Source organism: Strongylocentrotus purpuratus, unplaced genomic scaffold, assembly GCF_000002235.5.
Source record: "Strongylocentrotus purpuratus isolate Spur 01 unplaced genomic scaffold, Spur_5.0 spur5_contig_839, whole genome shotgun sequence".
Classification (NCBI taxonomy): domain Eukaryota; kingdom Metazoa; phylum Echinodermata; class Echinoidea; order Camarodonta; family Strongylocentrotidae; genus Strongylocentrotus; species Strongylocentrotus purpuratus.
Genome location: NW_022145545.1, coordinates 313,943 through 327,847, shown reverse-complemented (window position 1 = coordinate 327,847; position 13,905 = coordinate 313,943). Strand labels below are relative to the sequence as shown.

The 13,905-nt window shown below is 36.5% G+C and overlaps 1 protein-coding gene across 1 annotated transcript; it reads right to left on the bottom strand.

The window, feature by feature from the left end:
- Positions 1–3,803: 3,803 nt before the first annotated feature.
- Positions 3,804–11,842, bottom strand: LOC105438488 (AT-rich interactive domain-containing protein 1A). The gene is made up of 9 exons (XM_011666365.2): positions 11,409–11,842; positions 10,751–10,857; positions 10,008–10,133; positions 9,394–9,532; positions 7,507–7,673; positions 6,874–7,000; positions 5,634–6,309; positions 4,710–5,156; positions 3,804–4,411 (listed from the first exon to the last, which is right to left on the bottom strand). The coding sequence occupies exons 1-9, from the start codon at positions 11,419–11,421 to the stop codon at positions 4,204–4,206; spliced, it is 2,010 nt and encodes a 669-aa protein (XP_011664667.2). The 5' UTR covers positions 11,422–11,842; the 3' UTR covers positions 3,804–4,203.
- Positions 11,843–13,905: the final 2,063 nt, after the last annotated feature.

The window sequence follows — 13,905 nt, the reverse complement described above, 5'->3', positions numbered from 1 at the left end:
CGTCGTTTCTTTCACAATGCAATCGCATTAGATTTACCAGAACTCAACTTATCTTTAACTAGGTCTACATTAAAAAAAAAAAAAAAAATGGTCATGGACACAAAAAACTCACTGTCAAATCAAATGCTCATAGGTCTAGATCTAGATTACCCCCCCCCCCCTACAACTTCCAACAAAAAAATATCAACTTTGACCAGGAAGGTCAGGTGTCTCACCTCCCTGGTATTCAACAAACCAAATAAAAAATAAATTGGGATTTAAGAGAATGAATTTATCCTGTATATTTCTCAGTGGAGAATAACAAAGATAATCAAATATTTAAACAAAGTTGTGAAGTGAAGACAGAAAAGAAAATGAAACAACGCATGACAATAATGGAGTCTATACTGAATTTATTCAGCTGCAAAAGCAATGCATCGTTGAATGAATAATGTCATGTTACATTTCTAGAACTCGAATAGGTCTATTTTAAGTTTTTTTTACATGTATTTCTAAATCAGCTTAATATTAAATACAAATAATGCTGAATTTTCATATAAAATTCGCGGAATTCATTCTATCAAGTATGGAAAAATAAATTATTTTTTGTATATTGTACTACTACTATAGTACTACAAATAATAAATTTAACGAAACCCACCAATAACAAATTCAGTGAACTCTGGTAAAATATGACAGGGCCTATCGACAAAGGTTTCATAAATGTCATCATTTGGAGTTTTGGACCCTGGAATCCCTTTAGGTAGGCTTCGATCCGAGAGGTATAGAGTCCGAGGGTGTTACATTAATTTGTAATCTGGGGCAAATCTAGGAGGTGACTTCTGTACAACCAGTAGATTGAGGACAGGTGATCATGACAGTTTCATGCTGTGAAACACTTCAAGTTTACTTCATAATTCTCGTTCGAGATACTCTTCCCTCAAATTATTCATAAAATAACGATCAAATTTTGAACGTTTAATCTGACTTTTAACCTACCAATACAACCAATGCTAGATATAAGCATTCAATTTAATGATTCACGCTGCTAACAGCAGGACTACATTAATTTAAGTAAAAGTTTCAAGTTTCATCAATAACTAATATGTTACATGTACCTCTCCACATACACATTTTTCTTAACCTGGCTTTAATTCAGCATCAATTGGCAAGAAACAGGTTATTTATACATAATCTACAAGGCAAATATTCAATTACTAATAGCTTGTAAAAAAACACTAAAAAGAACAAAACAAATACTAGATCACATATCAAAAATTATATACAGAACTAAAGATTTACAATTTCTATTGACAGTCTACTGTGTTTTATACTTCCTGCATTACATTTATCTTCAATCGTTCTGTAATTCTTTAAAACATTTCAACGTATAACTATCATGTTTGAGGAAATTTAGTATTTATGACAGTTTATCATTTCGTTTTTGAAAATAACAATTTATATATATGTATTTGCTTATTTATGATTCATTGTCAGAAAAATACTTATTGTACTTTATATTATTATTGTTATCGAAAAACTGTATGTTTACATGAATGCAGAAGAAAATCAAATCAAAATCAAATCAAATATATGCAAGATGTTACCCCTATGTAGGAAACCAACGCAACATGGATGAAATCCTACATTTCCCCCCCTTTGGGACACCTGACATGTCCACACCAAAATGTAATATAACACTGTGTGTGTGAATGAACCTCTGATAAATCAACAATATTCCCTCCAAGAAGATAAAAAATGTCCAATATTATCTTCCACTGGACAATACAAAGTGTACACGACTCAATATAGACAACAAAGGCAAATGCATCAATTATATAAATGAGAAAACCAACAACAACATTTAGAAATGGGCATTTCAACATAGGCAGCATCAGAAATAAATAAATTAAAAAACTTTTGCATTGCATGGACTATATTCCAACAGAATGATATTCCAATAGTTTTGTACCCAATTAAAGAGTTAGGTAATAAACTATCATAACTAAAATTTTGTCATTTCCACTTTGTGAAAAATAAAAGGCACAAATGTTGAAAGAAGGTTGTACAACACTTGCTCCTGCAACAATTGCTCCTACACTAACCAAATTCTTTACTTCAAACCAGGAGATTTTAACCAACACTATACCTAACCCTAACCCTAAACCTGAACCTAACCAGGCTAACCTAAAACCCAATTGCCACCTTAACCCTAAAGCTAAACCTAACCAGGCCTAAACAGCTCTCTGAAACTTAAACATATGAATTTTTAAGAATTATACATATATTCATCCTGTGTGAAATCACATAATAATGCCTCCATTGGTCAAGAGGTCAAATCTGGGGGTAAAATCAGCTAATCCTATAGCATAAAGGCACATCAAAACACATTTCATATATCATTGATTTACAACATATATCGTAAAAACAATATAACTTAAAATAATATACATACATATTGTATTTCACAATTTACAATAATAAATATATTTATATTTCAAGGTGTAGAAATTCTGACATAAAAATCAAGATGATTTCGTATTACGTAAACTCTATCATAATTAATGCCTCCTTTAACAAAATAGCAAAAAGGAATACCATAAATATGTAAATAAAAGTGTCCACTAGATGTCCAACATTATTTTTTTTGGTCAGAAGTAGTGTATCATGTAATCAGAGCACACTATTTATTATGAAATTATAATAAGAATATTAACACTTACAGATCTTTATAGATATTTGTTATATATATATATATATATATCTTATCAATATTTGAATTAAATCATAAATACTATTTTTTTCAGTATGCTCACAACCAGTCAGCTGTCAGTGTAATAGTAATTTGATGAACTTCTGCAGCAGAAATTGTCCATAAGACTTTGTAAAAATATATTTAAGATTATACAATTTATAAATATCTATATATTACTGCTTTGGACACACAATATTTAATAAAGCAATGACACATCTCGGAATAATAGAAGATAGTAATACTAGGCCATGAAGGTTATCACTTAAATGGCTTTTTCACAAAAATATGAACTCGAAAAAGAAAGAAAAAAAGTACTACACAAACAATTATATATTTTTATTTAGTGTTTGCATATCCAGGCATTGAGGTTGATATAAAACCCTGTATTTGATACATAAATAAATCAAAGGCATATTGTTTCATTTACTGAAAAGTGTCAAATATGAGAGGCACGTATTTTATGCACTCGCATATGGGTGAGTTAAATGATCTACTCAGAAGTGGCTTTTGCATATTGATTAAGAGTGTATTTAAACTTGCAAAATCTCCTAATAGAAGTAACATTGAAGCTCATATTTTGAATTTACGGTAAATATTATGACATGAAACCTCTAACCAACAGAATAATTTATTTTTTTTGTGACTAGTACACTTTAAATATTGATAAATGTAGAGCATTAATATCTTCATGTCCAACGGGCAAGCAACATGTAATCATTTACTTTTAGTCCAAAGCAGAGGTTTAAACATTGATTTTAGACATGGATAATTGAATCAACCCTTCTTTGTAAAATCATGTTTTAATTCTGGACGTTACCAAATTGATATAGGAATGAATTTGGACCTATTACCAAGTTTCTAATTGATACGATACCAGTCCACTTTGATATTTCTAATGATGCATGTGTATAACATAAATGATGTACCGGTAATGAAAATTGTCATGTGACTTGCATAGCTAGTGGTGGAAAGACAAAGATAATGTACAATAAATGCAAAGTTCGGTACGACTCTACTAAGTAGAGTCGTACCGAACTTTGCATTTAGTCTTTTGATGGAAGTAGTACTTCCATCAAAACACTGGTCTTCTATTATACCCAGACAATATTATGCTCTGTCAAATACAAGATGTCTACTATATATTCCCATGTAGGTAATCTTAAATTTCCATGCACCAGTTGACATCTCGAGTGGAGTATGGGTTGGTACAGAAGGATTGATAGGGAACATTTCATGATCTCTGAGGAAAACCGCTACTTCTTCTGCAAATCGAACCATCTTAAATGCTGTATGATATGGTTCTCCTCTAGCTCAACACTGGCAACTATGAATGGATATTCTGCAAGTGGTCGTTGTCTCTGACAACCTTTGAAAAGCTCAAACTTGCTCCACTCAATCCCTCTTAATGCATGTCACCAGAGATGGAGAGCTTACAATTGCATGGGCATGGACTCCTATACAAAATGACCTTACATTCCGGGGAATCCCCCTCCATGCATGCCACCGGAGATGGAGAGCTTACTGAAGTCACTGGGTGACGGCCTGGTTGGAACGGACCCACGAAGGGAGCCTCCAATTGGGCGTGGTCTTCTACCATACCCCTGTGGAGGTCCGGAATGGCTGGAGGTAGGTTCTTGGGATAGTCCTGTTGGGATGCTGTGCGATAAAGGAGTTGTGCTGAAAGAAGGAAAAAAACAACAATCATTTTGCATGCCAACTTAATCATCTCATGAGATATCATCAAACATCATAGAAGAGATGATGCAAACCTGGGATGTATACCATCTTATTATCATATCAAATGTATTTAAATGATTTTTTTTTCTTTCTAATTCCAAGTTATGCTGATGAAATAACGAGAAATGTCACTCATATTATATGCATGTTTCATCTCCATTTCCTAATAAAAATAGGTAATCACAAGAGAATATACAAGTATGATTTTCTCTCACATTCCTTCATGAATTCAACATACCTGTCATACGACTGGTGATCATTTCTCCCATACGTATCTTGATAGGATGTCCTCATGGAGGATGGCGGGAGATGTGAAGGGGGACCATTCAATGCTGAACTTCTGTGCATCCCTGTGCTTTGGGCTGTTAATTCAGGCATTCCTCCCTGGTTGCCATGGAAACTCATCCCGCCGAGACTGTTATAATCTGGAGGAGGATGCCCAGGATGCCTGGACTGCATCATCTCATCCATGTGGTTGCCGGGCGTGGCTAGCATTACATCATCACCATAGTTTTTCTTCAACACTGACATGAGATCCTGATGTCTAGATAACAATTGTTCATCAACTCTGTTTGGCATTGCATATGCAGACTGAGAAGGTGCGCCAAGGTCAAAGGGGGCTCCTGTATCACCTGGTCCCGGTAAAGTGTCACCAAATGTTTTCACTTGGACATCATCAGCAAATCTGTAAATGTGGGGAAGGAGGGGGGGGGGGGGGATAGTTTAAGATCGTGGTGCTAAATTAACAAATACATATGTGTCTGGTTTTGGGGACAAGATTATCAAACAAAATGTGACAATCTTATATTCTGAAGAAAAAAATTCATCTGTTTAAAACGTAATTCTGAAATTATTTAATGTCATGGCAGATATTAGTTAAATAAACCAACAAAATAAAAAATACCCAAAGTTTTTAAAACCACCAAGACACTTGTATATATGCATGCACAGAATTGTACAGATTTGAGGCCTCTTTGGCTATCTATGCTAATTTCTCAGTACTTATTTTTATGAAAATGTATTTTTGGAAGGTATCATTCGTTTGTAATTTTCAGCATTCAAGGTATATTTGAATACATTTTGTAAACGTTTTACTTTTTGTTAATCCCCAATATTCAAGACCACATATTAACTAGCTCAGCTGGCTAACTGGTTGACATACCTAACATTTCCTTTGGGTTTTCCTGATTTGATCAATCCTGACTTCCTGATGTGTCCATTAGGAAGTTGTGTTGCCTTTGGAGGCGATCTGCCGCTGCTGGTCTTCAAGGCCTGTTGCCATGGCGGTAATGAGTTGAAGCTTCTTTCTGGAAAAGGAGGAGGGGATATCTGAGAGGAGGAGGGGCCTGCAGCCAGGGACGGAGAGTAGGACTGCTGGTGGTGAGGGCTGGATGGGCCGGACAGGGGTTGTATCGTTGTCATCTCTTGAGAAGGAGAGGGCAGCTTCTGTAATGCAGACGGCTGCTGCCAGGACGGATGCTGTGTTGCTGGAGGGAGGGAGCGTAAAGGGGAATTCTTCATGGATACAGTCTGTGGCAATAGTGATGCGGAAGGCTGCGAGGATGACTGGAAACGAGGGGAACTGGATAGATGCGACAAGGGTGATGATGATGGCTCTATGGAAAGTTGCTTGAGCCTCGGAGATGTCCGTTGCGGGCCAGAAAATGCTTGTTGCCGTGGTGATGGCTGTTGTCGTGGTGACGGCTGCTGCCTTGGTGATGGTTGTTGCCTTGGTGACAAAGATACAAGAGATGACGAACTCCTACGAGATGATTGTCTGGGAGATGCTATTTTTCTTCTGGGTGAGGTGGAATTACGTCTGGCAGTAACCTTGGAACCTGAATGAAATCAACAGAGACTGATTTAGATTTGGGTGTTTTAACAAGATTCATTTCTATAGAGGGAGAATGTAACATTACACTATATTCCGATAAATCAAATCAAATTCAACTCTTCACATATAATATGCCACACTTGATGACCAGCCACAAGAACATACGCTTTAGAAAGGGAGCATATGCAGTTATAACTCTCTAATATCTTCAATCAATCTTGTTCTGGGTGTTCCTCATCTTTAATCTTACCTTGCACTATATGCATTCAGTCTCATTGTCTTCTTGGAAATCGCAAACTAGAAATGACACTGGAAGTTGACAGCATCTGGGAAGTAGCTACTTTTGACATGAAGTTATTGTATCACAGACAAATAATCGAATGTTGCAGGTTTAATTGAAAGCCCCTAAATGAAATTGTTTTATTGAGGGCTTCTAGAATCAAACTGGGTTTGGACTTCGTGTTCAGTTAACTTTGTTATTCAGGTTCTTTTTATAGTGGGGGTACGCAAAGTGCCCTTAGCCCTGTCTATCTGTGTTTGTCAGGTTATGGAGTAGAGTTATATTCACCTTGTTGATCAGGCCCACTGCCCCCAAACGCTGCAGAGTAAACCTTGACGCCATCATTATCACCATTACCTTGTGCATAGGCATAGGGGTTGGTAGAGGGCTTGCGTCTAACTACAATGTTGTCATACTGCAATGTGGAATATAATATTGGCCGTTATTCATTATTTAACTCACAATATACATCATTTGCAGTTGCATTTTTCCAATACATAACTTTAATCATACTACATTTTAGAATAGACATATACGACATTAGTTATATTCAGCATTATGATAGATACTAATATATATATTTCAGGATGTAAAGTTGTTGGTTATTAGAAATTTTACCCATGTAAATATAAGCTACTGTTCTTTTACAGAGGATTCATTTCCTTTAGTGATGAGTATTATGTATACTCGAAATAGAGACTTATATCTTGATTTAAGCTATATATTAGAGACAAACAAGAGGTACAGTAATCAAATGTACTAATGGGGGCAGGGGGGCTTCAACAACTATTTTATATATCAAAATATCGCAGTAAACATGAACGTCTGATTACACATTTTAATTTTAAAAAATGTAATTTGTGGTTGTATTTGGCACAAAATGGCAATAAAGTTGTCTTGATAACGGCGTGATTGACTTACAGCTTTCCTGATGGCCACTTTACTCCCCTGGACGTCCGCTGCAGCTCTCTTATTGAGGGGCTTGACAGGTGCACCAAACGTATTGGTTCTCTCCCCACAGAAGTTAATATGTCTGGCTGCTGCAGTCTGGCTGAAACGGCGTCCACAGTGTGGACACTGTATGTAATCTGGATGAGAAGGGAGAAATATATACAGATAGGAAGCACTGATTCACATTGAATTGTAAATGAAACCGCGGCTAGTTTTGATTAATTAAGTGGAGATATATCTTAAAATGGACAACTATACTGCAAAAGTCTAGAGTATCTTTCGAAGAAGTAGCAAGGACTCTAGGGTGAAGTACAACATACGGGAATTTTAAAACAAGGAAAAAAAGAAAAGGAAAAAGAATACCTTGCTAATATCTGCAGGATAGGAACTATGGTTAGGCTTAGTGATTTAAACCAACATACACAAATCAATCAAGTTTTGCTCCTACATCAAATTTCCCTGGTTTGAATAATGGACTCGTATACAAACACAGATACAGAAAATAAACCTAACAAATCACGACCCTTCTCCCCCAGATAAGACCACAGTATGCAGGGGTGATAGTGAGCAATTAAAAAAAAAAGAAAAAACTAGATGGAACTTCGACTGCGCGCAGTCGAAATGATGCCTCCGTCATAGAGCAATTTTACAAACCAAAACAGAAGGAATTATTCAAATTCAAGTTCAATTGTAATCCATTAACAGGTTCTCAGAATATCGTGATTACAAGCAATTTCTCATATACATATATGACCCTTTGATCTTTGACCACATGACCCTAACATCTACTCAGTTCATTGGCTCTGCAAGATGTCCCGAGTTAAATAGTAATCCATCTGTCAGTTCTAATGAGAATGCGTTCATTTTTGCATACATAATGAGCCCATGACCTTTGACCTTTGACCTCATGACCCAAGAATCTACTCAGTTCATTGGCTCTGCAAGATACATACATGATCTAAGTTTGGGAGGAATCCATCAATCTGTTCTAATGATAATGCGATCACAAGCTATTTTTGCATGCATAATGAGCCGCATGACCTTTGACCTTGACCTCATGACCCCAAAATTTAATCAGTTCATCGGCTCTGCAAGTAACATACATGACCTAAGTTTGGCAGGAATCCATCAATCGGTTCTTGAGATAACGCGATCACGAGCTGTTTTAGCATACATAATGAGCCCTGTGACCTTTGACCTTTGACCTCGTGACCCCAAAATCTTGTCAGTTCATCGTCTCTGCAAGATACATACATGACCTAAGTTTGGCAGGAATCCATCAATTGGTTCTTCAGATAATGCGATCACAAGCTGTTTTTGCATACATAATGAGCCCTGTGACCTTTGACCTTTGACCTCGTGACCCCGAAATCTACTCAGTTCATCGGCTCTGCAAGATACATACATGACCAAAGTTTGGCAGGAATCCATTAATTGGTTCTTCAGATAACGCGATCACGAGAACGGGACGTACGGACGGACGGACAACCCGAAAACATAATGCCTCCGGCTACTTCGTAACGGAGGCATAAAAAGAGGATTCTGGGAAAAATGGCATCTAACAACATTCCCCCCTTTGAGTAAGAAAAATTGGGAAATAATAGGGGAAAATAGGGAAGAAAGGGGAAAATAGGGAAGAAAAGAGAATATAAGGGGGAAATAAAATCGGGAAGAAAAAAAAAATCAGGATTTTTTTTTTTTTTTTTAAATTCAGAAACCGATTTAAATCAGGTTTTAATCAGGTCTGAGTACGAGGAAAATATCCATAAAGCTGCATCGTCAATATAAAATGCTGATTGCTGAAGAGGCTGTATTCAATTTTGTCCAGACAATGAAGTAATTAAATCAGCACCTCACCTGGATTGATCGACGGAGGAGGGGGTGGAGGGAGGGGCTGCCCTGTGTTGATAGCATGCTGGGCTTGCCTCGCTGACCTGATGGCATTCACAAAGTCTGCATGATTGTTTCTCCAGTTTGTCTTCTTTATACCTTGTTTCTGTTTGGAAGAAAGTCACAAAACAAACTCAGCAAGCAAACAAGGATCTAATACATAACCATATTTTTCCCGGATATTGATTTATCATTAAGGACTGAATGAACATTTCACATTTACTATGTGCTTCTTCACTCAACTGTGCATTAGCTCAATTCTTTACTACTACTCTAGATTGTGTCACCTGGGTGGATATTGACAAATTTAGATCAATGCCTTTAATCTCCTGATTGTAAGTCAAGACCATAAGTATGCCAGAGCATGTAACTAAAAGTGAATAAAAAAATAAAAAAATACATCCATAAACAGATATGTCCCCATGCCCAATAAAAGGAAAGAAATACAAAATACAGGAAAAAAAATAATTAGCTATCAAGTCCTCAAATGAGAAAATAACATATTACATGCCCTACTGATGAGTGCATATACTGATTGTGCATGATCAATAATTGGACTTGATCTTTACTGCATCAATTACCTTTATTTTATCAGGTTTTACGATTTTTGTGATGGATATTCCAGTTCCTGCTACCCTCTGTCTTCCTGACTCAAACACCCTCCTTTTAGAGTTGAACACTTTGGCACATATTGGAATATGCCTCTTCTGTTCAGGAAAAAACACAATTAGGATTCAACAATTAAACAATGATAACAACACGAAGAAAAGGTACATATTTCTGTAAATATTTAGACTTATCTTCTTCCCCAAAACACAAAGTTGAACTCGCGTAAAAAGATGATTTTATTCGAGAAGCAAAACTTATGAACAAAACCAAAATACAGGTTCTTCTGACTTAAATATTTAGGGTTCAACATATATTATAATTTATTTCTCATAATAAAAATAGTGTCTGACAAACTGATGAGAAGATATTTGGATACATCTTACTTTAATGTGTTCACATGTCGAGCAATTTGTGACTGACATGCCACCAACATAATAGTTCTATGATTTAAACAAATGAGAAATCTATTTTTCAAACCTGTTGGATTAAATATGAACACTTAATTGGGACTGAATCATTTCATAAGAAAAATCTCAAGTAACAGAAAACCCCTGTTAACTTCATTTTAACATTTAAAAGGCTGATGAACCTTGCAAGTACTTTATAGATAATGACTTGTATGCTCATAATTCAAATTTACTTTCCAACAGGATTATCGTACGACGTAAGGAAAGATCTAATAATTTCACTTTTAAAAAGAGAAGAGAAGTTTTACCAAAACATCGGGCAGAAATGTTCTCCCACATGTGTGACAAGACTGAAGGTCTGTAGATGCTCCTGAGGATGGAGATATACCAGGACCTTTTCTCCTAGTCCGAGAACCTATTGGTACGATTGAAAATAATTACAAAAGACAAAAATTAAGAAGTTGAAACATGTCTAGAAAGTAGAAAATATGATGTGGGTTTACACACTCATAAGTCAGAGTCTTACTATTAGGTCCATAGCTATTTAGGGCTATGGCACATATACTTACAATAGTCTATCTGGAAATGGTAGAAAATGTCATTGATTCACACAATTTCCAGATCAGCCATAGATTCTACTTTAGACAATTTTTTATTTTAGTTCAAATTTTTTTCACTTTCACTCTTTTCTGTATTAAAAAAACAATCATAAAGAAATGGTATGGGGGTAGATTGTTTTCCTTTTGCAGGTTGTCTCAACTATCAAGACAAGTAAGAGGCTGGTTACTTTTAAACCAGCCTCTTTATTTTCTTGATAGTAGATCATTCAGTGTCAGTAAATAATCTTAGATCCAGATGCTCTTCAAAACATGACACGAATTAGCACATGTGGGAAAAGAAAAGAATAAAATTTACGTCGTTGAGCTCAATAAAATATGTTAAAATACTTTATTCAACACAACTTACCTGGCCGCGACATGGTTGCATCGATATTTTCAGAGGTTTTGGACACTTAGTTCTCATCTTTGAATTCTGACAAGGTCCATAATTGAATTATCTATCACTCTCTAAAAAAATCAAGTTGAATGTCGAACCGCAACCGCGTACCGTTGCGTAGGGAAAATAGTTTTATGGCAACGCTAATGTGCGCATGCTCAGATCAATTATAACCTTAAATCTCTTTGGCCTCGGTGGTCTCCATTTGCGATGCTTTAGCCTAACCCTGATATTAGGAAATCGATAGGCTGAATTGATTTGGTTTTGAATATTGCACAAGTAATTTGCTAGACTTTATGTTGTATATATAGACCCCTTACTATAGCGCGTCAATTTTGAAAGTACATGTATTGTAATCAGGGAGTTGGATTGAATCCCGGACTTGGATATTCTTCAGCTAGATCACCGTTTCGGCCGAGTAGAAGATTTTTGAGAAAATTCCCATAATGATAATTGACATTGCCTTTTAATTCTTGCTTGATAAGAAGGTTGTTCTTGCTTGTAAATGTATAAATACGCCAGTGCTTCCGAGAGTGCTTCTGGAGATATGACCTAATGTTGGATGCGCTCCTGTAACTTTCTTTTCACATTATTTCCCTTATCCTCTCTCAAGTTTTATATATCAGTCTCTCTCTCTCTCTCTCTCTCTCTCTCTCTCTCTCTCTCTCTCTCTCTTTTCTCTCGATTTTCTTCTATCTCTCTCTCTCTCTCTCTCTCTCTCTCTCTCTCTCTCTCGCTCTATCTACCCCCTATTTTGTTAGGGGGGGGGGGGGCTCTTTTCAGCCATAAGATTTAGAGTCGGAGAAACATCAATATGCTACAAAGTTGAGTATAAACGTACCCTAAGTTAGGTATTTTTTCTAAGTTATGTTGATGTCCAGAATCTAATGTTTACTCGGGATAAACAATTTAACACATGCTCAAAGGGAGAGTTACTTAGGACAGAAATAAAATCCATGATAATTATCTAGAGGAAGCTTACAACCGATCGAAAGTCGCTCCTAATATACTTCAACGTGGACTCTTGAGTAATAGGCACTATGAAATGTTTGAAAAATCAGATTGTTGATGCTTCGTTTCGAATGAGTGGTATACCATGTGCATCCACTAATTTAGGGGTCCAATGTACACAGCAAAATATTTCCATTACTTGAATATCTTATTAACCTTATGTCAATCGGCAGTTGTGTGTGCCTACCGCACATCTTTGATAGCCTAGATTGCGATTGGAATAGCCTCCCTGAATGTCATGAGGATTTAAACTTGTTCTAGTGTTTTCATTGGAATTTACCCAGGTAACCAGATCACGTAGGCCTAGCATAGGCCTACCCATACAAATGAAATAGTGACGATCTAAACGTATTAACTTCCTTGAGAACGTTACTCAATTGAGAAAGATTCCATGACATTTGCTCCGGCGACAATTGCTCCGCTGTAAATTTCATACACTAAATCGAATGGCTAACTTCAACCCTGGATTCAACACTATACCCTACCCTAAACCTAACCCTAAACCTAACATAAAACCCTATTGAAACCCTAACCCTAACCCTACATCTTAGACCAGTGGCGGATCCAGGGGGGGGGGGGGGCCCGGGGGGCCCGGGCCCCCCCCTTGAGAAAAAAATCATGTAAAATCACGTGATTTTTACCTTTTTTTGGGGTTGGGCCCCCCCCCCCTGGCGCTCAAGGGGGGGGGGGGGGGTGCAAATTGAAATTTTTTTGAGGATCAAAAAAAAAAAAAAAAGTTGGGCCCCCTCCCCTAAGAAATCCTGGATCCGCGCCTGTCTTAGACGAAATAAAGCCCGGAGCAATTGTCGCAGGAGCAAATGTCGTGTCACCAGCATTTTCACAAGACAGCCTACCACTTCGAATGCGTTGTAGTCGCTGATCTCGGAAAAGCGGAGGGATTAACGGAGTGTTATTCAAGTTTCACTTTCTTTTGTGGCTTGACTATTTTTTTGGATATAAAATGATTTGAAAGATCATTATGATTATTATATTATATTATATATATATGATTTGAAAACTTTATGCTATAAGACTGCATTCAGGATATTTTTTTTAATCAAAGTTGCTTCACATCTAGACTCATGTTTGACTTATTGTTTGCCACTGGAAGAATGTGAGCATGCAGGCTTATGTTTCTTTAATTTTATAGGAAAAAGAACACACGAATTCTTCATCAATGGCAATGCTTGGCCCTGGCCACTTCTCAGATGCATCATGCATGAAGTATTACCGCTAACGGTATGGGGCCTATAGAGGGGGAAATATATTGTTGGAAAAACTTAAAACAATGTTCACTGATGAGATATCCCTGATAAATGATAGGCGCTTTTTGCATGTATAATATATATATTTTTTGGTATTCATTGATTTTATTTCTCAAAAGGCTAATTCTTTTTCGTACTTAACATAGTAAATACAAAACTGCAACATGATTATGATTATGAACAAAGCTTTT